The sequence below is a fragment of the Botrytis byssoidea genome, assembly GCF_014898295.1.
Source record: "Botrytis byssoidea strain MUCL 94 chromosome Unknown BBYS_020, whole genome shotgun sequence".
NCBI classification, from domain to species: domain Eukaryota; kingdom Fungi; phylum Ascomycota; class Leotiomycetes; order Helotiales; family Sclerotiniaceae; genus Botrytis; species Botrytis byssoidea.
In genome coordinates, this window is record NW_024065861.1 from 260083 (window position 1) to 286383 (window position 26301).

The 26301-nt window shown below is 41.4% G+C and overlaps 7 protein-coding genes across 7 annotated transcripts; 5 read left to right on the top strand and 2 right to left on the bottom strand.

Annotated features, from left to right (window-relative positions):
• Positions 1 to 262: 262 nt before the first annotated feature.
• On the top strand, positions 263 to 987 carry EAE97_009028 (uncharacterized protein; the record flags this gene model as incomplete). Its single annotated transcript, XM_038879543.1, has 2 exons — positions 263 to 487; positions 541 to 987. The coding sequence occupies 2 exons, from the start codon at positions 263 to 265 to the stop codon at positions 985 to 987; spliced, it is 672 nt and encodes a 223-aa protein (XP_038729556.1).
• EAE97_009029 (uncharacterized protein) lies at positions 923 to 2105 on the bottom strand. Its single transcript, XM_038879544.1, has 3 exons — positions 1899 to 2105; positions 1460 to 1764; positions 923 to 1345 (listed from the first exon to the last, which is right to left on the bottom strand). Exons 1-3 carry the CDS (start codon positions 1914 to 1916, stop codon positions 1183 to 1185), a joined length of 486 nt encoding a protein of 161 aa, XP_038729557.1. The 5' UTR covers positions 1917 to 2105; the 3' UTR covers positions 923 to 1182.
• A 262-nt stretch (positions 2106 to 2367) lies between these two features.
• Positions 2368 to 3762, top strand: EAE97_009030 (uncharacterized protein; the record flags this gene model as incomplete). Its single annotated transcript, XM_038879545.1, has 2 exons — positions 2368 to 2629; positions 2681 to 3762. 2 exons carry the CDS (start codon positions 2368 to 2370, stop codon positions 3760 to 3762), a joined length of 1344 nt encoding a protein of 447 aa, XP_038729558.1.
• A 1696-nt stretch (positions 3763 to 5458) lies between these two features.
• Positions 5459 to 10469, top strand: EAE97_009031 (uncharacterized protein). The gene is made up of 3 exons (XM_038879546.1): positions 5459 to 6457; positions 6528 to 9540; positions 9597 to 10469. The coding sequence occupies exons 1-3, from the start codon at positions 5771 to 5773 to the stop codon at positions 9698 to 9700; spliced, it is 3804 nt and encodes a 1267-aa protein (XP_038729559.1). The 5' UTR covers positions 5459 to 5770; the 3' UTR covers positions 9701 to 10469.
• A 189-nt stretch (positions 10470 to 10658) lies between these two features.
• EAE97_009032 (uncharacterized protein) lies at positions 10659 to 15075 on the bottom strand. The gene is made up of 4 exons (XM_038879547.1): positions 14864 to 15075; positions 13541 to 14353; positions 11269 to 13489; positions 10659 to 11122 (listed from the first exon to the last, which is right to left on the bottom strand). Exons 2-4 carry the CDS (start codon positions 14296 to 14298, stop codon positions 10913 to 10915), a joined length of 3189 nt encoding a protein of 1062 aa, XP_038729560.1. The 5' UTR covers positions 14299 to 14353; positions 14864 to 15075; the 3' UTR covers positions 10659 to 10912.
• A 377-nt stretch (positions 15076 to 15452) lies between these two features.
• EAE97_009033 (uncharacterized protein) lies at positions 15453 to 18259 on the top strand (the record flags this gene model as incomplete). The annotated part of the gene is made up of 6 exons (XM_038879548.1): positions 15453 to 15611; positions 15685 to 16720; positions 16801 to 17278; positions 17342 to 17461; positions 17520 to 17722; positions 17769 to 18259. The coding sequence occupies 6 exons, from the start codon at positions 15453 to 15455 to the stop codon at positions 18257 to 18259; spliced, it is 2487 nt and encodes an 828-aa protein (XP_038729561.1).
• Positions 18260 to 19956: 1697 nt separating this feature from the next.
• Positions 19957 to 21084, top strand: EAE97_009034 (uncharacterized protein; the record flags this gene model as incomplete). The annotated part of the gene is made up of 1 exon (XM_038879549.1): positions 19957 to 21084. One exon carries the CDS (start codon positions 19957 to 19959, stop codon positions 21082 to 21084), a length of 1128 nt encoding a protein of 375 aa, XP_038729562.1.
• Positions 21085 to 26301: the final 5217 nt, after the last annotated feature.

Sequence of the window (26301 nt, forward strand, 5' to 3'; positions counted from 1 at the left end):
TTTCAAGATCCAAATTTCAGCTGATATCTAAACCTCCACAAAAATCATATTGTATATTAAAGTTATTTAAGACTCTCATTAAGGGAAAACAAATACTTATTACCATCACCATTCACAACATTCTCATACTCCACTGACTAAGCCAAGGCGGTAAGATCTTACTGCCCAAATTATTCCTTCCCCAGGATTATATTAAATTCATCACGAAAAGACATCCAATTCCAAGTGCGCCGCAAGTCATCCCCCTCACAAATCAATCACCATGGAATCCTCATTCATAGTCAAGCCTCGTCCCAAGCGATCAGTCCTACCAGCGCACAAAAAGAAGAGAAAGTTCGACCACAAGATTGAAGAAATCAATTTCGATTTAAGTGCTCGCGAAGATTATTTAACTGGATTTCACAAACGAAAGGTTCAGAGAGCGAAGAAGGCTCAAGAGGAGGCAGAGAAGAAGGCTAGAGAAGAGAGAATTGTTATGAGGAAACAGGTTTGTTGTTTGATGCTTTGGGGATGATCATTGGCTAATCTCTTGATGTTTAGTTACGAGAAGAACGAAGAGCAGAGTTAAATGAGCATGTTAAAGCCGTGAATGCGTTATTAGAGGATGTGGAGGAGAGATTTGATGGCGGAGACGGGGATGAGTGGGGAGGGATAGAGGAAGAAGAAGCCGAGGAGGAAGCGCCAGAGTTGGTAGATCACGAAGAGGAATACATCGATGAAGATAAATACACAACGGTCACAGTCGAAGGAATAGAAATATCGAAAGATGGAATCAAGAGAACTGCGGATGAAGAGGATAGCGATGATGGTATACACGAGGCAAAGGGGAAGGTCATAAAAGAAGAAGAGAAGGTCAAGAAAGTTTGGCCCAAGAAACCACGGAAGAAGAAGTTTACATATGAGACCAAGGCGGAAAGGAAAATGACGAGACAAAAACAAAAGTCTGGGAGTAGAGCAGCAGCAGATGCGCGACGAGGTAATAATTAAAATGGAATCTATTAACAACTTCACAATCAGAACCCGCAGTAAAATTTGGTATGTGACTTCGATATCGATCGAGAAGCAAATCATGTAAAAACAGCGTACCACCGCCAGCGCATACGAGGCTTAACTGTAATTATTCCGCAACCCATGCACCTAAAAGCTCTAGAACAGAATGTCGACTGTGACATAGAAACCAATTTAAATGTTGCCAATCTCTGCTTGGAAGTCATCCAAGTCCTTTTGCACAGCAGCATACTTCTTGGCCATCTCCTCGAACTTTGCCTCCCATTGATCACGATCTTGCTCGAGCGCCTGGACCTTACGTTCGAAGTGACCGGCCTTAACATCGGTTTGACGGAGTCTAAGACACATGAAGGTCAGCTTATATTACTGTGGATATCAAGATGTGCACATGTGCAAAACTTATGAAGCAACCCCCTATTTTTGTAGGAATTTCAGGATTTCAATCACTTACTTGTCATTTGTCTCGCGGAGATTCTTGTCAGCTTCCTCGGCTTCCTCCTCCAAAAGTTGTAATCTTCGTTGAAGAGTCTCGTTCTGTGTACCGTGTTGACTGCCTTCCTCTGCCACAGCCTTGGCCTCCTTAATCCCGCTTTCTAACTTCTCAACTTCGGTTTCCAACAAGTTGTTCTTGTGTGTGAGGGATGTGATTTCTTGCTCCTTTTGGAGGTTCTCTTGCTCAAGAACCTTGACCTTTTCTTGAAGCTCTTGAACCTTTGCGGTAGCTTCATCGGCCTCGATGCGGAGGGTGTTCATTTTCTAAGAAGACAGAAATCAGCATCTTTCCTTCAAGATCATTCGAAAGCAGTGTCGGCGATTGTATCCGGATGAAAAGGGGAATTTCGTTGACTGGAGGGACAAATGGCGGGGTTAGTTTCGTTGACCATACTTACTTCCTTGATGCGATCCATTTTGAAGGTTTATTTGTTGGTTAACACGATTTGGTGAGGTTGAATTTGGAAAGGTTTGATATCACAAAGAATATCTTTATGGTTGATGTCGATGGTATGAAAGAAGTTGAAGAAGTTGCGACTGTTTGAGATGTTGCAGATAGTAGGTAAAGGGTGAGAGACCAAAGAGAGTATTATTGCCAACCGAACATAAACAGGGGTGAATGGTTGGTCTGTGAGCAAGGGGCTCACGGGGCTGTATAATCAAAAATGGGAAGAGCTCTGGGTATGACAGAGTTGCCGTAGAAACAAATCAAAATAAATGTCAAGCACGGAAACTTTAATCTTTACTCTGTAAACCGAAATTTACATATACGTCGACAAACACAACCAATTTATTATACATTCTAATGTAATACAGATTCTCAAGATAAATCACATTAACCATCATTGCACAGGATAATAAGTCAATATGTTTGCAGCTAGGGATCAAGAGAATTTGATCCATGGTCATCAACAAGTCGCTGCCTCGAAACCCCTCAATCAAGGCACTAGAAGTTTACAACCAAAGACGCCAGGAAACAAATTCCCAAAGACACCATTGAAGGTTCCATTGAATGACGAGAACGCGCCAGGAGGATTCGGTGGGAAAGGATCTGTACTAGGTACAAAAAGCAAGGGCTTAGGTGGAAAAGATGCGACCTTTGATAAGAATGCTTTTGTTACACCCGTGGGTAAGAATTTTCCACTGCATAATAATAGGATCAATAACTAATTCATATTAGGTCCTCGCAATCGAGCTCCCCTTGGTATGAAAACTACGAATGCGAAAACCAAAGTATTCCAAACTCCCGTTGGCCCTGCACCTGAGAAGGACCTCGAAAAGACTGTATCAAAACAAACGAGTGCTCGCAGACCCAAGCATAAGGTTTCGGAGAAGATTAAGATCGATGTACATGGAGATGAGAATCCTCTAGATGATGTGGAAGTCGAATACATGCCACCAAGACCCAAGGATCTACCATATGATTCGGATACCTTCCCTACTGGTTGCCTCAACTACGATATGCTCAAGCCAGAAAACCTTACCAAGGGAGCGCTAGGCGAATTCTATAACACCAATGATAAGGCCGGAAGATCAAAACTCGAGCGGGATTTAGAACGGTCTTCAGTTGAGCGCGCGAAAAAGACGGATGCGCAAATAATGGCATCAATGGAAGAGGATTGGACTGTTGGTGATGTTCCTGAAACATTCAAAAATTTGAAAAGGAAAGCATCAACGAAGCAAACCAAGGCTACAGTTGCCACAGAGCAGAGACCAAAGGCTCCTATCGCAACCAGAGGTCCTTCGGCAGTCGCATCTCGTCGAGCAGCATCCGCTTTATCAACTCTCCCAAGATCTGCAATGGAGCCTTACAAGAGACCATCCACAGCTATTCCAAGACCAACTTCATCACTCTTGAGAGGTAGAAAGACACCAACTTTTGCTCCTGTCACGAATAACACTATGCGTGCCACAGCTGCCACAGCTACATCTAGAAGTACCATTGGTTATACCAAGGGTAGATCAGCTTCTAATATTCTTCAAAAGAAGGATGCTCCACCTCTCACGCTGAAGAGAACAAATACTTTACCTCGCTCGACTAGCAATCTTTCCCATGACTCAGATAGTACCATTACTCCCGCCCGTTTTGCCCAGAAAGAAAATGTGTCGAATCCAGAGTACAAGAAATTGGATTTCTTGAGTGCCTTTGAAGTTGACGATGAGGACTTGGAACCAGCTTTGAAATGTGGTTTGCCAGAATGTTTGATTAAATTCGATGAGGATGAAGAGGATTTTGTTTTGACAATTGGAGGTACGGAATAGGGGTTTTTTTCATTTGTATCGAAAATCTCGATCTTGGTTTTGGTTGTATTATGATGACTATGGTGTTATGAAAGGTGTGAAAATGGAGTACGGATGGACAAGATACCACAACTTGTATACCTTTACCTAGGTGTTACATGGTATACATTATTTTTCTCTTATGTTATTTGGTGCGATGCGGTACGATTACTATATTTGTATGATATGATACATTGGGGAAGGCATTCTTTAGGCTATAAGTTAGAGAGTAGTAATTAGGACTTGTATATGACTTTTCAATCACTTTGCGTCTTTTTATGTCCTTGTAATTATGAATGGCTCACTTCTACATATGGAATAGGATAGGGTTCGATTCGACATGGCGATAAATATGCCATGATGAAATGTGTTTCCCATTGTTTTCCTCTGCCTCAAAACCCTTACATAGCATCGATCGGCTAACAGCAGGTTCGTGGAACAACAACTGCGTGATGGTACAATGAAATAGGCACTGCATATCTATCTACCTATCAAAATCTTGGGCTGATCCCATATTCTGTATCTGAAGTGTGATGATATGTGATGAAAAATATTGCATCAACAAGTGAGCTTGAAGATTGCATGATACTACTGATGACATTACGAGTACCTAGATATGCTATAACCTTCATTCGACATCATGTCTCGATTCTAACAGTAGAAGCTTGATTCAAGGATAAAATAAATTATACATGTCAATGGCTCCTCATATATATCCATGTACCTGCGTGTAGTACAATCTTTCACTGGAGTAGAAGCACGTGCAATTGTGTACCGAGGGAGTGAAGAAATGTAACGAAAAGTAATAAGGGGTTCGTATTGTGTCATCTATTTGATTGACAACACCACCAAGATGTAAATGTATTCTCGAATATCATACGTGTTAGAGGAATATGAGGGTTTTCTGGAATTTGGGGGCTGTTGAAATTGTTAGTAAGTGATTGGATAGGGCTTCGCTGGCTCTTTGCTTCCTAGACAAAGTAGGTGTTTCGTGATATTGATAGTTAAGTAGAAAAGTGACGCTCCGCTGGCTCTCCGACTCTCCGAGGGCCATTTCCATGGAGGCAGACTAATTAGAATGAGATACTCAGGAATATCTGGAAGGTAGATAGAAATTTTCAATTTGGAATTCTCCCACATCTTTAGACACTGCAGATCTGAATCTCGAAGCAGGCTATTTCAGCCGGATAATCATGGTATATGTGAGTCGCTCGAATATTATTATGGTAGCTATGTGCCACCTTTTAGTCATAGCCTTCATCTCTTTAAGTACTTTTTGTACTGAAAACGGATTCATTGTTGTGCCTTTCAAGCGAATAGAGTAGGCGTACAGTCAACACCAACACATTGAATAGAGTGAATAGTAACATAAAGATATTAATAGCAAGATTCGAAGTAACGAACAGTATAGAATTGACTAATAGGAAATCATTATATGGCATTGAATAATCAGTACAATTAAATATCAATTTGTATAAGTTGTTGGCTACTTATAATTAGCACATGATATCAAAGTTAACCATCACGTTGACCTGCCATCTCCTTGATTTCTTACGTAATCTCCTAATTGAGTCAAGCGTCACTATTTTCTAGAATCTAACCTATTGGGAAAGCGAGAAATTGATAGTATCGAAACCTCAACTCATCAAACCCTCCATTTCATCAACTTCAACTATACATATTCGCGAAATTACCAACCCCCAACGTCAAAAGATAGATCTCATATCTGTCGCACAACACTTAATTTTGATCTGCCAATATTCGCACATCGATATCGACGAGTTATTCTATACTTTTATCATCATATAAGTATCGGCAATACTTGGTCAAATCTGTTCCGAGGGAATTGAATCGCGTCATTACCAACCGCTTCTTGCGCGTATTGGCCATCTGCCATTAACCCTTTTAATGCATGCAGTCGCACATTGATCTTTTACAAAGAGATGGTGGTTGGCAGAAGGAAGGAGAGGTAGATTAATACAGTCACACGATGTCTCGCGCATCTGGGGCGAGTTTCGCACAATTCTTTCCATCGGCTCCTCGAGCTGCGAAAGACAAAGCAAAGGAGAGGGAAAAGTCAAAGGCACAGCAGGCAGATTCGCCTACCACCCTTTCTGTCACTGATACCCAAATTAATGCGAAAGCCTTAACTGACAATGCTTCTATTACACGTCTTTCAGAAGATATATCAATTCCAATTGCGGATCCTCCTACCCTGACGACAGAAGATAACGAATCTGTACAAGGCGATATTTTGAATGTTGTAGGCTCAGCGAGCTCACATTCAAGTTCTGGATCATCCCTTTTCAGTGTCAACAATCAGCTTTCCAACAGCATGCAAGCATCTGCTGGCTCTCGAAATACCAACGATTTAACACCATTGACAAATGCCGACTCATCACCCAATGGTGTTGCAAGTCCTGGCAATGCCAAGGCTGATATGTCTGTCACCGCTACAACTCGCGCCGCTCTTGATAATACAAAATCTCGGCATGTCGTTGCCATACCCAATTCTGCCCCGGCAGAGCATACTTCCACCGAGCCACGAGTCCTCGCTCGAGACCCAGCACGAGGTATAAAGGGAAAAAAGTGCATATATGATCCCTTCCACGATCCTCATATCCATTCGACGAAAGAGAAACATAATCGCCGCCCACATTATAAGGAGTTTGGTTTGGTACGTATACAATCTGCTGCGGGGGGTGTCATCTTTTGCGTGTGAGAACGTCTGGCTAATAGCTTTTCAGAAAGATGACGCTCCCCCAGCGGATCCGCGGCTAGCGAAGGGAAGCAGATTGTCGTATATCAATACCGATTACCACAATGCATTATCGCGACTCAACCATTCGCCGTTTATGCTACCAAAGTACAAATACAACCCCAAAACTCATTATGGACCTGGCCCACCAACCGAAATTGTTGTCACTGGATACGATCCATTAATAAATTTTATGAAGGTCACTAATGTTTTCACTCATTATGGACAAATCGCAGAGAGCAGTAATAAATTACATCCAGAGACAGGAAGTTGTTTGGGCTTTGGCACATTCAGATATCGAGATACTAAAAGGAAGGATGGTACAATTTTGACGGCGGCAGAGGCTGCCAAGAAAGCCGTCATGAGAGGTAGCAGTGTGGTAGGGCTGGGACCGAGAATCAAGGTTCAATTTGATCCGCAGGGAAAGCGCAGTACTCGTATGCTTGAGAATGCTTTGGAAAAGTCGAAACCCGAACCTTTACCTTTACCGCCCAAGGAGCCACCACCTCCCCCTAAACCTGAAGTTGTCAAATCCTCTGGACCCCCGCCAAGTGCCCCCAAAGGACCTGCTGCCCTTTCTGGCAGACCGCAGTTTAGACCAGGCAGCATAGTACAAGCTGCGATTCCTACGAAACCGCGCCAACAGACATTGATCGAGGATGAACCAATTGCGCAACAACTCGAGGATGAGCCCTATATTTTTATTTCGAAAGATTATGTTCCTGTTATTCCAGCAACAATCCTCCATTTGAAAAAGCGGCTTAAGAATCATTTCCTGGAGGACGTTAGAGTTGATAGAACAGGTTATTATGTAGTCTTCGCGCTCAGTGATGAGGGAAGATTTGAGGCAGACAGGTGTTACAATTCTTGCAATGGCACTGCGCTGTTCTCCTATGAGATGATTATGAAGTTATACTTATGGGGCACTGGAGGTCGAAGACATGAACATCGCGATCGCGCATCCGAACGAGGCCATCATCGTCGCACTCGTAGCCCTGACCCGCGCTTGACTGAGCAGAAAAGGAGGAAGGAGATTGAGGAGATTAGAAAAGAGGAAGAGGCTGATCTTGAGGAGGAGAAGCGTGAACGGGCAAAAAACTTCGACCCTGCCCGTGAAGCTATTGAAGTCATCAAGCGAGAGTTAATGACACATTTGATGGACAAGGTGAAGGAGCGGATAGCAAATCCTTGCCTCCGAAATTTCATGGATCCAACGAATCATGTGGCAAAACGACGCAAGCTAAACATACATGACCCTAACGCCAAGACGTCCTTCATCGATGACGAGGAAGATCAGGATAATAATAACGCTATTGCTACACCTAACTCACGAATTGAGGATCGCAATTCCCTAACAGCAGGGAAGGTTAATGTCACTGCTCTACCTAGGATTCGTAAAAGAGCCAAGGCGGAAAAGAATCGCAATGTTGGATTTACTGATCCCTTCGCCAGGCCTACCAGGAAGGCTTACGTTCGACCCATGCATTTCCTCATTGGTAGGGAGGATGAAGATTCTGATGATGATAATGAAGCTCGTTCCAGGACAAGAGGCACTGAAGAGGTTGAGTCACGCCCGAGAAGTCGTGTGGGTACTGACGACGAAGCTTCTGATGATGATACGGATTCCATGAGCCGAAATGTGAAGGAGAGGTCCCAGTCATTGGACACTCGAGATGGGGAGTCTGCAAGTGAAGTCAATTTCTCTGAACCTGCCGTATCAACAAAGAAGAGAAAACTGGATCTGCATATGGAAGCTGCGAAAAAGCGACAGAAGAAAACCGACGAGGAACTCTTTGGTGTGCCTGTGGCAAAGGTTGAGCCCCTTTCAGAAACTCCCACTGAGGCAGGCATTTCTGAGCTTGATGGATTCCAAAAGACAGAATCCGAGACAGAAGCTGCTCTAGCTGCTGTGGCGGCTAGAAAGAAGGCTGCAAAATCGGCAAAGAGGAAGAAGTCCAAGAAGCAGATTTTTGAAGAAAGGGAGGCCCTTAAAAGACAACAACTGGGTACTACTGAAGACGAGATTGTTCCGGAAGAAATTGATGAAGAGTCTGAATTCGAGGAAAATATTGTCGATACAGCACCTGTGGTAACTTCTGTCAAGTGGGGCATCTCTAGTGATGCACCCTATCCGACCGTCGATGATGACTTCGATAATATTCTTGATATTGACGGGCTGCAAAATATCCTCAAGGATGACGAAGACGCTGGACCCGCACTCAAAATCTTCAAGACGGATTTCAAACTTAGCGATCCTGCTACCTGGGCATGGAGACAAGGTCAAATCAAGTCGCTCAATCGTAATGGATACAAAGGTATCGTCAAAGATGAGACAACTATACCTGGATACTATGTTGAGACCTCGACTGGCTGTGCTCGTACTGAAGGTACAAAGAAGATTCTGAATTCTGAAAAGTCTCTCTATCTTCCTCATCGTATCAAAGTTCAAAGGGCACGTGAAGAACGTGAAGCACAAGCCAAACGAGCCGGTAAAGATGTCGTTGCAGAAGCAGCAGAGGCAGCTAAGATTGCGGCAGAGAAGTTGCTTGCCCGCACATCTGGTCGTGCCACCCGTGTCAATAATCGTCGTTATGTTGCGGACCTCAATGATCAGAAGAAGACTCTTGGTGGTGATACTGATGTCTTGCGTTTCAATCAACTTAAGAAACGTAAGAAGCCTGTCAAGTTCGCTCGTTCTGCTATTCACAACTGGGGTCTATATGCCATGGAGAATATAGCGATGAATGATATGATCATTGAGTATGTCGGTGAGAAGGTTCGACAACAAGTTGCAGATCTTCGAGAAAACAGATATCTCAAGAGTGGTATTGGAAGTAGTTATCTGTTCAGAATCGATGAAAACACAGTCATCGATGCAACAAAAAAAGGCGGTATCGCAAGATTCATCAATCATAGCTGTATGCCCAACTGTACTGCAAAGATCATCACGGTGGAGAAGAGTAAGAGAATTGTCATTTATGCGCTGCGTGATATCGCACAGAGTGAGTCTACATAATACCCAATTTTCTCGAATGATTATACTAACATCCCGTTCTAGATGAGGAACTCACCTACGATTACAAATTCGAGCGTGAGATTGGTAGTACAGATCGTATTCCATGTCTCTGTGGTACACCGGCGTGTAAAGGATTTCTTAACTAATTCAATTACTTTCTTTTCATTCCTTAACATCATACACTTTTTTCAACATTCGGCATTCTTGAGAGCCGGGGTTTGTGATTATACAATAAATTGGCTCAATTTGATCATTACGGGAGTCATTCATCTGTGCTTTCGGCATACAATTATGGGGGTGGGAAAGGTTGGGGGTTATCAAAAAACAACATGTACTCTTTTCAACATATCGAGTCGTTTGGCGTTAATGCTGGTCTGGTTTTCTTTTCTTAACTTTGACTCTTTTGACTTACAAAGTTTTTTTCGCATGAAGAAAGATAATGAATGGCATTTTCCTCTTCGTTTGTAATTGATGGCGGAAACCTGATACGATATGATAGCAACGAAAGGATGAGAAGATGGGCATAAGTCAGAGGTCGGAAATGAAAAGTCGAAGAAAAGACTTGCGAAGTGGAAAAATGCCAGAATGGGGATTTGGCATCTTTTGTATTTATTGTAAGATTAGATTTTTTGCCCCCTTAACTTAGAAGGGGCGAAGGCGCAATCACCGGTCATTGCGGGAGAGAGAGAATAGGAATAGGATTGAGAATGAGAGGATTCGTCCGATTTAGGTGGTTGTCTGTGAGTAAGTCAGCGGGCTGCAAGTGAGTGAGTGAGCGGGTGAATGGACGAATGATGAATAATAAATGGACGACGTGGAGAGGAGGTGTGAGGTGTCTAAATAGATGGGAGTTTTATATCGAGAGATTTTTTCGATTGAAATTGAAACGGAGATTGAGATTGACATTCGAGATTTGGAATTCAGGTTTTTGATATGATGTGATGTGATGTTTGATATTGTGATTTATGTTCATTTTGACTCGGGGTTATCGACCATTCTTGGGGAAAGTGGAGTTCGATTTTAGTGCCTACCTAGGTATGTAATGTGTACCGCGATCTTTGTTCTTTATTGAGTGATTGGGATTAGGAGAAGTGGGATCCAGAATCCGGATTATCATCTATGTGATGGTTGTGTGCGAAGTGTATTCGATAGATATCACGATTAATACGAATGCATACTGACAGCAATATTAAATGAACATCGATGCTAATGCAAAATCAAGACTCTTGGATGTATATCTAAAGAACTCAAGCTCAGGCTCGACAATAATGTCTGCTGCCCGTTCGATTTTACTTTCTAAGATATCTCAACTACAGCTACGTGTCTAATCAAGCTAGGCTAGCATATGATGCAGGACGCTAATTTTTCATCTCCACATCACTTTCCTCATCCTCTTCGCCATCCTCTTCACTGCCAGATTCCTCGTCTTCCATATCCTCATCCTCGTCCTCATCTTCATCTTCATCTTCATCGTCTTCTGGGGCTGCTAAGCCGTAATCATCTTCGAAGCTTGCAAGGGTGCGGATTTGTGTTTTGAAGTTTAGGGATTGGAAGTTCTTTACTATTGCCTTTTGGATGGGGATGTTTGTTAGTAATTTTTTTGTGTATGGTTTAAGGATTGATTGAAGAAGGAGAAACAAGTGATTGGGGTAGGGGGGATAGTGTGGAATGATGAGAGTAACTCGAGAAGGAAGAACGAAAGAAAAAAATATACCTCTTCCATGATCGGTGCACAAGTAACCATAACATTACTCATTCCTGGCTCAAAAGCCTTCAACAAAACTTCCTTCATAACTCCTCTAATCTCCTCTCTTCCCACATCCCTGACCTTTCTCAACAATTCCTCATTATGGTTCTCAGGTAATCCCTTCATAACCCCTTTGACAAATTTATCTTGCCCAGCTTGATCCATTGTGACTTGTGTATTGACAACTTCAACCACTATATCACTAATAGCCGCTTCTAATGCTGAATCTTCCATTTTCTTCTCTCCTGAAATATACTCCTCGAGGATTTTCTTACCAGCAGCAAAAGCGCGGAAAGCATCTGGAGAACGGTAGACACTGAATTGGACAAATCCGGTATCAAGATCATTGTGGAATGAAGATCCATATCCCAAACCTGTTCCACGGATAGCTGTCCACAAGGGTCCTTCGACAGCGCGTAGGAAAGATAGAGCGACGCGGAGAGCAGGGAGTTGAGGATCAGTGTAGGAACTTGGACCACGGGAATTCGTTAGTAGGAAGGAGGAGTCGCTTGTAGGCATTGGGATAATGATAGCTCCTGCTTGGCCGAGATTTTGTCCATCATGGGAAAGAAGTGTGTGTTGTTTGCGGATGGGAAGGAGATCTGTTTCGGGAGTAGGTTTATCGAGGGAAGAAATGAGTGGATTCCAAGCTTGTACTGGGGATGGAAGCTTATTAATATCTGCAACGACGAGGGCTCGGATGTTGTTGAATTTGAAAATAGATTTGCGAAGGGATTCGAGCCAGCCGATGACAGTCTCTGGTTCTTTCTTGAGAAGCTTCTTGAGACGCTTCATATAAACTGACTTGACAAGGGTAGTCCTTGCTTTCATGCTCGATTCGTTGGACATGTGAAGCATACCATCGGCGGTATAAAGCATACCATTACCATCGCGCTTGTTGTCGGGAATGTCGGCGAGGATCTTGGTAACTGCAGTGCTGAGACGTGTGGCATCAAAAATACCATCGAACATCATGGTGCGGATCCATTCGATGGCTGTTTCGTACTTCTCTCGCTCAACTCGGAATTGGATCATAAGACCTTCTGCGTCACCAAGACTAGAGCCCCCTCTCATTTCGTATCTGATAGTGTCATGCTCTAATTCTGTGACGACTTGCTCAAATTCTACTCTCTTTCCATCCCGAAGAATAGGTGTATCGAAGAAATTGTCTATGAATAGACTGAGCAGTGGTCTATGCTCCAGAGGGATCTCTGAAGTGCCAAAATGCATTGATAAGTGAACGAAGTTTGTTGGGACATGCTCAAATTGTAAGAACAATGGAGATTCAGATGCTTGCGAATCAATGACCTTCTGGATTTCATTGGCAGGCGCGCCCAATTTCTTGGCTAAACCAGATCTAGCAGTGGTCGATTTGTGAAAGTGGATTGAATCGGTTCCAGGAACGGAAAACTTCTGTAGAAGTGAAGCAGGTATTTCGGCATCATTCTTAGCAATTGCTGCCTTGAGTTTATCAGCCAATTTCTTGAGCCCTTCTGGCCCTAACTTCTCCTTTCGCTCTGCAACTCTAGCCTCCTCTTCTTTCTTGATTCTCTTCGACATCTCTTCTGAAGGAGTTCCGAGTAAAGAAACGTGAGGTGCATCGACGATCCATTTCTTCAAAAAATCTTTCCATTGTTGTTCACTCCACTTATCAAGTGTATCGAATTCTGCGTGTGATTTCAAATCCTTCAAAGTAGAACCATCTCTGTTACCGAAGAGGAAGTCATTAATGATTGCTTCAGCATAGAAACGCTGAGAGCTTTCGGCTTCGAAGTTGCATTGTCTGCGTTCTCTTTCCAGGCAATTTTTCATGTATGCCATATCTAGGGGTTTCTCTAGGGCCTCTCTGAGAAGTTCAAACAGACGCTTCTCTACGAATGCAAGCTTTTCAGTTTCTACTCCGGTTGGTTGAAACCAAATCACTGAATTTGGTCTCGCATCCCACCAATATGAAATTGAACTTGCAAGCTCTTCTTTCTCAACCATGATATTTTCAAGAATCGAAACAGAAGATCCAGCAAGGTATGCAAGAAGAACATTAAGAGCACCTGTTTCGACAGCATCTTTACAATCAGGGCCAAACATACCAACCCAAATTTCACCCATTGACTCATCTTCTTCTGGGAAGTATACAGTCTCTACTATGGTTTTAGTAAGCGGTGGTGGTTGAGCAGAATCCACCCACGGCCTATATACATTAAAATACTGGTTGTTGATAGTTAAAACTGGACACACTTACCTCTTGAATGGAGCAGTTGGAGATGGAATATCATCCAGGATACCTTCCTCAAAAGTGTCTAATATTTCAAGCAATTCCTTCTGATCGATTTCACCAATCAAAACGAGACAAAGGTTTTTAGGTTGGTACATCTCCTTGTGGAATGCACGAATCCTCTCTGGGGTTAAGATACGCAAGTTTTCCATTAAGCCACCGGTCTCATAACGAAATCCGATGTTTTCTGGATAAAGAAGTTGCCTAGCACGGAGGTCCATGATATCAGAACCAGTGTTTTGAACTCCTTGCATTTCTGAATACACAACACCTGCGTCGTTACCTTCACCATCAACATGATGGACTTCAGTGTAACAGCCTTCTTCAGTAATTGTTGGTAAGATCAAATGCTCAAGATAAACAGGAAGTATTTGAGAAAACCCTTCCCATCCTGCTGTCTCTAATGTATAGGCAGTATGATCCGTAGCAGTCCATGCATTAGTATTAGAGTAAGCTCTAGTGGCAAGTTTATCGAGTAAGCCTTTATACCGGTAGCTTTTTGATCCCATAAAGCAAAGATGCTCCAAGGTATGTGGTGATCCAGAATCATCGAAAATTTCCGTAGCCAATGCAAAATATCCATTAACTTGAGGACCCTTCTGATCAACCACAACAACATTCATGCCAGTACGTTCCGAGACATATTGGGTAATTTCGGTAGGGGCGTAATCAGTTTTAAAATTCTGCACCGTACGAAAATAAGTTTTCTTCGTTTGACTTGGCATCTTTATGAAGGAGTTGTGTTTCCAAAAGTTGAGGAGCCCTTTGCGAGAAGAGTACCTGAAATATTGTTAGATTGAGGTTGATCACACAAATTTCAACATCCACAAGAAGTCATGTGTCAAGTTCAAAGAAAAAGCGTGAGATGTATTTAGAAAAGAACGAAAAGAAAACAACAACTTTTCGCCTTGGAGTAGTTCAGTCGTTGTAGAATCAAGCTAGAGTCTGCATCACACAAATGACAAAGTCTTTGGAAACCACTAGAGTTTCAAAGCCGGACTGCAGCGAACAAGAGGATGTATAGAATCAATTGGAATAGCGCAGCAAAGCATACCAGGATGGATCCACCGCTTGGTAAAGAACAAGAGCAATTAAAGGAATAATAGCAATTGCCATATACGGAAATTGGCGGGGGGGGTTGTACCCCGCCATGAGAATGAGTGAGACAGAAAAAACAACAAAGATGGTATTCTGAAGCGGACAAAGATCTCTTTGAAAAAGATTAAAGGAAGAGGAAGAACAATGTGATTAGAGAAAGAAATATGGTACTCTTGGCGAGGATTGTCGTACCTTTGTTGAGTAATTTGGGATCCTAGCCTGGTCCAACGGGAAAACTGGAGAATTGAGGTCGCCAGGGAAGACGAGAAGTAGCCTCCAATAGATAGAGAGGCAAATAATGAATGTATCGCCTCTTATTTAAGTATGTCGTTAGAACTTATGAGTTTCTTCGCAAAATAGAGAAAGGCCGAGATATTGGTGAGAAAGGAAGGTAGATGAATAGGTTGAACGATGAACAATATAAAAATATAAAGTTAATAGCCTTACAACGAAGGAATGAATAGACGCCCTAGATAATTATCATTGGGTGATAACCTACCCTTACCGCATCAGCTTAACTGCGCGCTTAATAGCATAATTCTTAGTCATCAGATGATTATGCCATAGCTTCTGGTTCCACCCTGTCATAATCTCATTGACCATGTTCTAAGAAAAATGGTAGTGATGTTCAGATAAATTCTAGGTACCTACATAAGTTTCATACCCTTAAGTCTTTGTCGCCTTAAAAAAACTTTACGAATAACGGCTCTGTGCTGGTTGAAGTATCCGACACGTCAAGATTGGCAGCGATTGAAATTTAATCTCCAAAGATTTTGACAACATGGCATCGACAGTGGCAGTTGATCAACTTAGTAAAACTCTCATTGGTTTTGCATCAAATGGAGATTTTCCTGATGAGGAAGTATCTGCATCTGCGGTCGGGAATGAAGCTTTTCCACTAGCTATAGAAGCTTTAGGTGAGGCCAAATTATCTCTCGAGGTGTGTCCAAAACTTCCCTGCTTCCTTCTCACTACCAAACCACTATTCTGTTTACTGACTATGCATCATGCAGACTGAAGTTCGTCAAATCAGTAGAGATTCCGCTGCCGATATCGATAAATGGATACAACATGCCCAAGCCCTCCAGGACGATATCGACAAGTCAAGAAAGTTGGCGAATGAAGTCGTTCAACAAGCAGAAGCAGACGAATCTCGAGTTACCGATGTACACAATCATGAAAATCATGTTGAACTTTTGGTGAAGGAGATTGAGTTTAATGCACAGTTACTGGAATGTGCACAATCCATAAAGCGTGCGAATGATTCCCTGGACAAAGCTGTGGAACAGTCGGACAGACAAGAAATTCATGAAGCTTTAAAATCTCTCGATGTTGCAGGTCATCAAATTGCGGAAATACCAGCGGAAACCACTGTAAGAGCGGTCCGGCTCCTGGATACACGATATTATGAGTTGAAGAATTCTTTAAATGATCAGCTCAGTGAGATCCGGAAATCGTTGATAAACATTCAACCCAAAGAAGCTTCTATTACGATCCACAAGAAATTCGACGGTATTTTAACATCTTTAGATGATGTTGCAATTGGGTTGGAGAGGTTTCAAGAGCTTGACAAGTTTGGCAAAGATCTTTGGGAGCAATTGTCTGAAACAATTATACGACCTCGTACTGGCCTGGAATCATCACCTACTGTTTTCCAAATATGTATTGAAAATAACACTTTGCGTATTACTGAAGATCATTCAGATACTAGCATAAAATCTTTGTTCAAGGACATCTTAGACATCATTCGCTTTTTGGACGAGAACTTGCCCAAGACAATGGTCGAAGCCTTATCTAGGGCTATGATGCCTGATCTAACTGAAATAATAATCGGAACATGGCTAGAGTCATCTGTACCAACATCCCTAGACGATATGGACGATTACCAAAAGGCGTTAGGTCGTACAAGTGAATTTGCCGATAATTTGAGAGCACTAGGATGGCCAGGAGCAGAGAGATTCGATGAGTGGGTTTCTAGTGCCGCTAGAATTTGGTTGACTAAGAAGCGAGAAACATCTCTGGACCGAGTTCGTAATGCTTTAGCCCTTGGTATGTTCACCTCACCTCTTCATCTCCTCATTTAAAACACTTATCCTCTATGTATTGATACTAATGACTTCTAATGCTAGGCGTTGGCCAGCCTCTTGAAGCTAAACGAGTGGAAATGCGTATGGTGACCAGGGATGACGGTATGCATGTCACTTCAAATGGTGAGACTGTGAGAGATGAGTGGGGCTGGGGTGAAGAGGACGAAGAGGAAGAAACTCAACCTACCACGAGAAGCCGAGCTTCTTTTGACGAGGAACGAAGAGCAAGCTCAGTGTCCATTGCTCCTGATCCAAATATTCTTCAAGTAGATGAAGATGATGCATGGGGCTGGGGTGATGATAATGAAGTTGCCGTCGAAACACCTACCGATGACCTCCCTGACACACAGAGGACCCTAAAGACTCCTCATCTTCCTACTAGTCCTACCACATTCAATGATCCAACAGAGAAGCGAAATCTCACTCTCTCAGAGAAGTATTGGACATCTTCTATTCCTTCGGAAGTATTTGGCCACGTTGTCAGTATCTATGAAGATGGCGCCAAATTGATGCAGCCAGAGTACGTACATGTCACCTTTAAGCCAAGTCAAATTCCTGCTAATCACTCATCAACATTTCACAGACGCGAATTTCTTCCTGTATCACCTGCAGCTGGTGCTTTGTCCAAGATTCCTACCTTGATTTTAGCAATGTATCGTGCGGTATCTCCATGTTACTATGTCGATGATCCAAAGGGAAATATGTAAGTCCTGAATTTGGCATTGCGCTCTCCATATTGCATTCTCACTGGTGTTATCTAGGTTTGCTTACAACGATGCTACATGGTTGGTTGATAAATTGAAAAGTTTCTCGAAAGAATGGCATCTACGAAAAGACATACCCCCCCGTGCTTTGAATCTTGTGAATATTGATTCAGAGATTGGACCTCTTGAAAGCTTTGGAAAGAGAGCTTATAAAAACGAAATGGATACACAGAGGACAATCTTACACGATTTACTTGGTGGTACGTATAATAGATATTAGTTTATGCAATTGTTAACATTACTTAGGTTCTCAAAATTTTGTATATAATGACAGCGAGAACGCAATTCGTGCTGTTATCGGTCATATCAAACAACAATCTGCCTCTTGGAAAGAAATACTTCCATCTTCAACTTGGGCATCGGCCGTTGGTACATTGGTCAACACGGTAGCCACTAAAATTATCAGCGATATTTTTGAACTCACAGATTTGGGAGTGGATGACGCTGAAAGAATAGCAGCGCTGATTCAACAAGTTGATGCTCTAGAATCTCTATTCAAAGAAAATGAAATTGGAACTTATGCAGGGGATTGGCTAAAAATGCAATTCCTGAGTGAAGTTCTACAGAGTAATTTGAAGGATATAAGGTATCTTTGGTTTGAAAGTCATCTTAGCTTGTACTTTTCGAAAGATGAGGTGCGAGATTTGATTGAGTTGAGTTTTGAGAATAATGCGAATTCGAGATCGTTGATTAAGGATATCAAGGAGAAGCCGTTACCGGATGTTAGTCATGCGTGAGGAATAGGGATTGAATTGGAGGTATAGTCAAAATGGATGGGGGAGACGAGGGGGATCTAAGCAAGCTTGTATATACCTCGATGCTACGTTTCGAGCTGGATGCTTAAGAAAACTACGAATAGTTAGATCACAGTATACCTCGCCATTTCTATTGTCTGAAACTTTTTGGAACGAGTAAAAATATATGAACGAAGTTCCGATTGATTATCTAGTATTCTTACCTCTATTTTTCTAGATCAGTCTGATCATACCATAAAATTGCGCCCTTGAATGAGAAACTCTGCTTTTAAGTAAGCGAAGGTTTGGGTGTACTTTTCTCCTGTCCATGATTCTCGAAAGACTTATGGGTTGTGGGTTCCATTGATGGTGGTGTATGTAATCTTACATGCGACATTTGAATGGGAAATTTATTCCCAAGTCTTTTATTATCGAAGTCCGGCTCACCAGTTCTCAAATGCATGAGGTTGAATGACTGGGTGAGAGGTATGATAAGTAAAATAGGTATGACAGGTTATATCAAGTCAACGGTCTCAGCCTCGTTATGCAGAAGATTTGACGCGTGATGTGATGTGATGTGATTAAGATTTACATCTGCAATGAACGCCGAAATGGAAGAAGATTAATGAATCAGAAATATTGGATGAGGCATTTTGTTTGCGATATCTTTTTGGTGGAGGAGGTGTTCGATACTATTTTGGGTGAAGTAAAATTATATTTACGGATAAATAGATGGTTTATCCCTCGATTTCCTATTAAGGTTACCTATGTATAAAGCTTATTTAATATTGCGATATCGTGAATTAAGCACTTCTCGTAGCGAACGGACTCTGGAGTAACAAAATACCAAAAGAATGAATCCTCAAATACCCAAGTAAAAAGATAAATAGACAGATACACTTCCATCTCAATCTTCAATTTTCTTTCCTCGTTTCTCGTTCTCGCTCTCGTTTTCGCTCACCCACAGCATCCAGGTCCCATTTCGCAACTCGCATAGCACATCTCGCATACCTCGCACTTGTCGATCGAACCCCTGAAGCACAAACCACGTGCATAAGTCTAGTGCGCATTTTCGTATTGTCTGCAGATCTATTGGTGCGTTCGTAAAGAATTATGGAGAGGTCTAAGGAGTGCCGCAATGCAGGCGTATTCGATACGTCGTATTAGAATGGGGGTATTCGTAAAGCGTATTTGACGGATTGCAAGTTTGTTTTGGGACTAGTGTGCTGTGGGTTAGGGCTGAGCTGGACCTGTTTGATTGCCGGTGACATTTATCAATGGCTTTGGAGGGGTCGTTGAACGGTGCGTTGACGCTGTGCTGTGCTGCGCGGTTTGGTGTTAAGGGGAAGGGGATGTGTTGAGTTTAATTGAGGCTTGGCTTGGATGTATTTATATGTAGCGGTAGGTGTAGATGTGGGTAAGGGTTTGATTTTTATATTGGTAGATGGCAGGGAATGTAACGTCGAAGGTATTTTTGTTTTATAGAAATATCATGAGGTTTGTCTTTTTATTTTTTAATTTTTATCTTTTTCTTTATAGACATTGGATTCAACTATTTAGTTTATTTATTTACTTATTAATCTTTGAGCGTTCAACTTCCTCTTCTTGGAGCATTGGAATCTCACATACTCATAGACATACTTATGTATTTGAATCCATCTCATCTCACGTCCACCAATCACCTAGATATTCTATCCAAGATGGACGACTCTTCACTCAGAGAACTACAGGGTCTTGATCTCGAACACCAAGGCGAAGTTATCTCATCTATACCTCTCAATCTCGCCTTTACGAGTTTTCTAATTGAAAATTTATTTGCCTGGTTTTGGATGATTGGGATTCAATATTTCCTTTTTAAAGTGTTACATCAACATCAACCTCAAAATCGGGCTCGACATCGAAATGAAAAACCCCTCCGACCCTCACGCTCCTCACATTGCGAAAATCCCACATCAGAAATCCAAGCACCTTCTCCCAGCGAATCCTACCTCCTCGTCACACTCTTCTGGCTCCTTCATTCTCTCCTCAATACCCTCCTAATATCTCTCCTAAATACTTTCGTATCTCTCCTCTCCACCCCCGAAACCATACACACTTATCTCGAATGGCGTTCTACGATCTACAATCTCCACTACTGGGCCTTTAGCATGGGTGACGAATCTCCCATTTACCGCTTTGCAAAACTTCTCGTGCTGGAAGTGATATTTTCTTGGTTTCTTTCGCAAGTATCTCTATGGGTGATGGATACGGTAATTCCGTTTTGGGGGGAGCTACGACGAGATTCTGATTTTCGAGGAATGTTGAGAAGCGTGGGGAGAAGGACGGGGGAGATTTATAAGTTCATGTTTATGATCGATTGGAGTCATGATTTTGAGTTTTCTCAATCGTCGAATGCGCAATTACTAAATGGTAGTGACGTATCGACATCACCCGATGAAAACCACGACCAAAAGAAAGAACAAATCATCGAGCTATCCCGCCAACGAAGCGAAAGTCTGAGTTCGGAAAAGGGCACTCAGGAGCGAAAATTGGATTGGAAGTTGATTATTGATGCGTCGGCATTGAATGAGATGAAGGAGATGTTGGGGCCGGCGGGAGGCTTTGGGGAGTTGGGATTTAGTGTGGCGAGGGATCGAGTGTGTTTGGGGGCAGTGAGTAGGGGGTCGAGTTTTATGGTTACGTTTGGGTTGGAGGGGGTGGAGGGGGGTGATTGTGCGGCGGGTGCTACGGGGGACAAGGGTGGAGATAGGGGGAAAGAGGAGAAGAGAGGGGAGAAGAGGGAGAGGAGGAGGGGAACGGAGATTAGGAGGAGTGATGGGAGGATATAAATTTAGAACGTCGAATTAAGCAATGAATTTCAATTTTTGATACAGTTATCGAAGATTCTTACTTTCTTCCTCGAGTGTACAAATTTTGTAACACGTAAAATATAAAAGCGATGCTTGTAGTCTTCGTATGCTCATAATACACACTCGCAAGCATCTCTATCATTCTCTCAAACGACTTCCAGCATGCCCTGTCCCCCCCCCCCTCAGAAAAGCTCGCCAAAATTCCTTGAGTATCTTATCTTGCCTTCTTTAATCATAAACGATAACCCCCTTTACAAATCCTACAATATCATTAGATCTGATAGCAAGTGCCAAAAGACTTCTTTTTCGAGTAAATAAAAGATATCAATCTTCACTACGAATGATATAAAATTCTTTCCAGCACTTGCAAATATCTCCAATTCTCTATCCTACTTTATCCTATCACATCTCATCTTCAAGAAAAGATAATTGCTATCCATTTACACAAGATACAAATCATCGTAATCTCAACCCCCAAACCCTATCTTCTACCCTTGCTTTTCCACTCATACTCTCTCTGCGCTATATCGAGTGTCATCTCATTACACAAGTCAACTCGCAATAATCTTATTCTCGATGATTGGTATCTCGAATACAGAGAATCTCACGTGCATGGTCTTTCCACATTCTTACATTCCCTTTTCTAAGTATACTACAGAATTTCTTCTTTGTAAGATGACGTTTTCTGTGTATGAAGAAAGTTATACTTGTTGCTTCATCGTATTATTATACTTGTAAAATGAGTTTAACTATTTTTGATATCAATAAGCTAATTGAGTAGATTATAGAAGTGGTTTTTCTTGTATTGGTGATGAATCAGTGTTAGGGTCTTCATTATAGCACTTCATATGAATTTTTCAAACCAAAATAATTTTTTGAATTTTATATTTACTATCTAATTCTTTTGATTCTTTTGATTCTTTTAATCATTCTAATCATTCTAATCATTATTTTTATTTTTATTTTTCTCTTTTTTATATAAGTTGAATAGTTTATTATCAATTTCCATTCAGATCTTTATTAAAAATCACTTTCAACATAAATATTCTTGTCTTTTCAACTATATTCCTTTTATAATAAATCATATCAAAAGTTAATGAGTGAATTTAAGATTTGAGAAACATTTCGAGTTGAAAAATCTCTATCGAATCAAGTTGGCGATTGGATATCGGATGTCTAGAATGAAACTAGAGACCGAGAAGAGCATATGAGATATATATACTGTTGAGAGATCTAAAGCTCGGATAGATGGTAACTAGTATAAACGGGTTGGTTATGATGAGATATGCTGGGAAACTTGCCGTGAAGGGGAATCTCGTTTGAATACAGCTTGGGATGAGATCAAAGGGCAAAAAAGGGGAGGCTGTTATTTTACCTAAGGATGATTCATCAGATATGAGGAGATGGAGAAAGTTTGTTAGTGGATATTCTTAGAAGTAGTGCTTTGCTATTGTTCTAGATTCGTCGAAGCCAGAGTGTAACCTGCGGAATGATAATAGTTGGCTCGCTGAATTCACAGTAGCAGATTTTTGGAAACCAGAGTAGAAGGTCTTTGAACTACTCGTGATGTACTCCGCAAGACATTCTCAGTATTTCTTGTACGCTTATTGATATCAAAGGGGTGTGTATGATTGCTACTTAAGACTTGATGTTACAGAAACACAAAATGATAGAAACAGGAGGGTTAAGATACGGGCTCGATACCGCGTTATTGAACTACTAGTTCCTAGGAGTGATGACGTATGCGGGGCTAAATTTTAGCGTGGCAGAATGATATTACTTACTCGATATCTGTTATGTATCATCTAATTATCATTCTCTTCTCCCATCCTTCTTCAGGGCATGAAATCTTCATGAAGAAAAAATAACGGGTTAATTCCCGTTTAATAAAGAAATCCTTTTCGACTATCCAGGCATACTCCCACTCCCATATCTTTAGAGTCCAACTTTTATGATTTCGCAGCAATTAGCCAATCATCGCATGATATCCTAAGTTATCTACATGGCTAGAATCCTACTTTATTACTTCTCGGTAAGATAATGTTGATCTTTTGTTTCTTTTTCTTTGGTGTCGTAGTCTAGCCGTACCCCTCTTTTGAGATAAATTCTTTAGTGTTCTTCAGACTTGTAGCTATTTTCCCTTCAAAAAGATAATATTCTTCTCGGGATCATATACAGCTATGTCTTTTGGCTATCATGGATTACTTTGGAACAATGGATTGTGTCCCTGGCTTTTGTCCAGTGAGCATTGGACAACCAGCGGGTACCTATACAGACTGATTGAATACTTCCCAACCTTCGATATTTTTAGTAAATTTAGTAAATTTATTCTTCGATTGTTTGATGTTAGAATTCGTGTTCTGGTTATTCTATATCTAATTAACAATCTTAGCAATTCCTAAAATAAATGATTTGATACATCAAGAGATATTCACAACTCCATTTTTGCAGTGTCTCATCAGTCCGCACACCCACTGGTGGAGCTGATTAATATAGAAGCTCAGTAGACCCAAGTACTCATGTAATCTACAGTATTCATTGTGATTCCGAGTGTATATGCCGAGTGTATACTTCCATCAGTATGCTGTCCAGCATTTTTGTTTTGGCATGGTATGGATATACCTATTTTCAAACGAGTTTCTGAGTAGCATCCTACCAAAAAAGAACTTAATACTCGTTCATTCATCATTTTGACTTGTTTATCAGAGCAATCGAGATACCTCATTTGTAAACAAGCTTTATCAGGACCACGTATCGCTCATCTACGATATCGATTATTTCATTTACAAAATGGGGAAGAAGTTTTGGATACAAATCACCTAGTACCATTCAAATGGCATATGTATGGCGCAAAGCATATATAGTGGTAATGGCAGAGCACAAGCGCGTCGTCTATGAGGGTATTGGATCTATTTCTCAGACATGGTTCGATTTTGATATCGCTAATCGGTACTCTTTACCTCGATGGTGGAGCAATCACAAAACATTTACAAGTAGAGATGAATCGTGTGAGCTGATCATCTGATTTTCAGAAGAACATATAGATAATATTCTCATCATATCAGGAACTTTTCTATGCGTAATTTCGCTTGGGGAGATTGGTTGTACTTCGTGTCAGTATTACCAATGTTCTCTTCGTCAATAGGCGCCATCCTTTGATTGTCTATGATTATCTAACACTTATCGACTTACAAAACACTACCACATCGTTTGCCATATATATATATATACGAGAGTCTATGCAATCCCTATTGAAAGGACAATACAACGAGAACAAGAACCCTTCCACAATTGATGTTGTTATCGTAGTGTCAAGATAGGACCAAGCTTAGCAAACATTCAAAGTTTGGATACTGTAAGACAAAAAGAAGCTGCCGCGACCGGCAGTGTAGCTCCTTTTGAAATTGTCCATTTTTGAATGCAAAACCATGATGGAAAAGGCGATGGAGATGAAGTTAAAGGAAGCAGCAGCACAATATCAAGTCAAGAAAAATGAATATGAAAGGAAGAGAAGAGAAAGGGGGGGAAGACGCTTCATGCAATATTTCTGCCCTTGAAACTGATGGAAATTGGAAATTAAGTGGCTTAAAAACTTGAAGAATTTGTAATAGGGCTAGAACTTTGCAAAATCAACTTGGCAGTTAGCCATCTTATTCAATTTCAAAGTTAGTTTTTGTTGTCAGGGTTGGAATTGAGATCTGGAACGTCTGATTGTGATTCTCAGGGAAGAGGTATCGAGAGAGAGTTTCCCTTTTCTTGTATCCTCAAAATCATGCTCAAGTTCATCTGGGATGGGAATAGTTTCACTCCCTTTTTCCATCGACTGCCCAAAGATCTTTCGATAGCTTGACAACCGCAGCAATACGATATACAATACGATATCCATGACTACCTAGTGTTATCCATACTTGGCTCTCAATCCCGTCTTCATGAGTTATCTACTGTAGATGAAAGTGTACTGTCATTACTCGCATCATCTTCCAGTGTGGGAGAGAAGGCAGTCCCATGAAACTCTTATACATAGTCCGAGGAATATGTCGTTCGAGAAAGACTATAGCGTGAGTATCCTATGCCGATGATAATGCCTTGAACCTGTCAGCAGAATTTTCCTTCTGTGAACGAAATTACTTAGAATTTATTCTCTTATTCGGTGGTAACGGTCGTAGAAGCTCTCGAAATCCGGGCAATCAAGTACCGAGAAAGTCAATGGGACCCAGGCAACGATGAGCTAAACGGTGGATCACAGTTAAGCATGATCTTGGCAGGCACGATGTTTTCTTGGAGAAATAAGTAGATGGTGATTTACCGGTACTGGTCTGCCGAAGATTATGATCTGTAGAAGAAGGAGAGAGGGAGGCTGTGCTTAAGCGAAAATTCGAACATTGGTGGAATGGTTCGATTAATATATTTAGATTCGGGTGTGAGGATAAAGGTATGAGTTATGTCATGCGAAAGCTTAAGAAATGGGTAGCGAATTGATTCAATCATTAACGAATAAGGAAATTATATGGGGATTGTTTGTTGTGGATTTACAATGTGATGTTTCTTGTTGATCAATATCTGGAAGAAATTGAAGAATGTCCGCATTTCCGACAGCTTTTTGTACTGTTGAAGAAGGGGTGAAGGTTGTTTCTCTCTATGTTTGTGATTGGTGGTTGGGATCTTGATTACTCGAGTTCTATACTATGGTTTCGAATTGAAGTACTGGTTCATTGAAAATCCATACATAGCCTTAGTATTTAATGCGGAGTTTACAATGTTACAGCTTCTCCGAGCACACAATTGCTTTGTTCTAACTATAGTCGGTGCTTTGGACGAACCACCCACCCACCCACCGCTCGAGCACAGGTACAACCCTGTATTCCAACGATTTCGAGTTCAAACCACAAACATGTATCTGGGATGGTCAGAATTGCATCTTCGAAGCATAATTTTTACAATTTTACATTTAGGATTTGTGCCTAAAATAAGGTTGAAAGAATTTAAGGTTAAAAGTTAAAAGCAGAAACCCATTGTGATGCCAAGCGAATTTATGGGTGCGACGAGCCTCATTCATTTCACGTGTTTCTATATCTCATCTGAAATGGTTTATCGTATTCGGAAAAGGCCAAGAGATTTATATACAAACGTTGGACGATTTTGGTAAAGATGTGATTGCCAAGATTGTTGACCACTTTACATTGTCATTGTGAATGT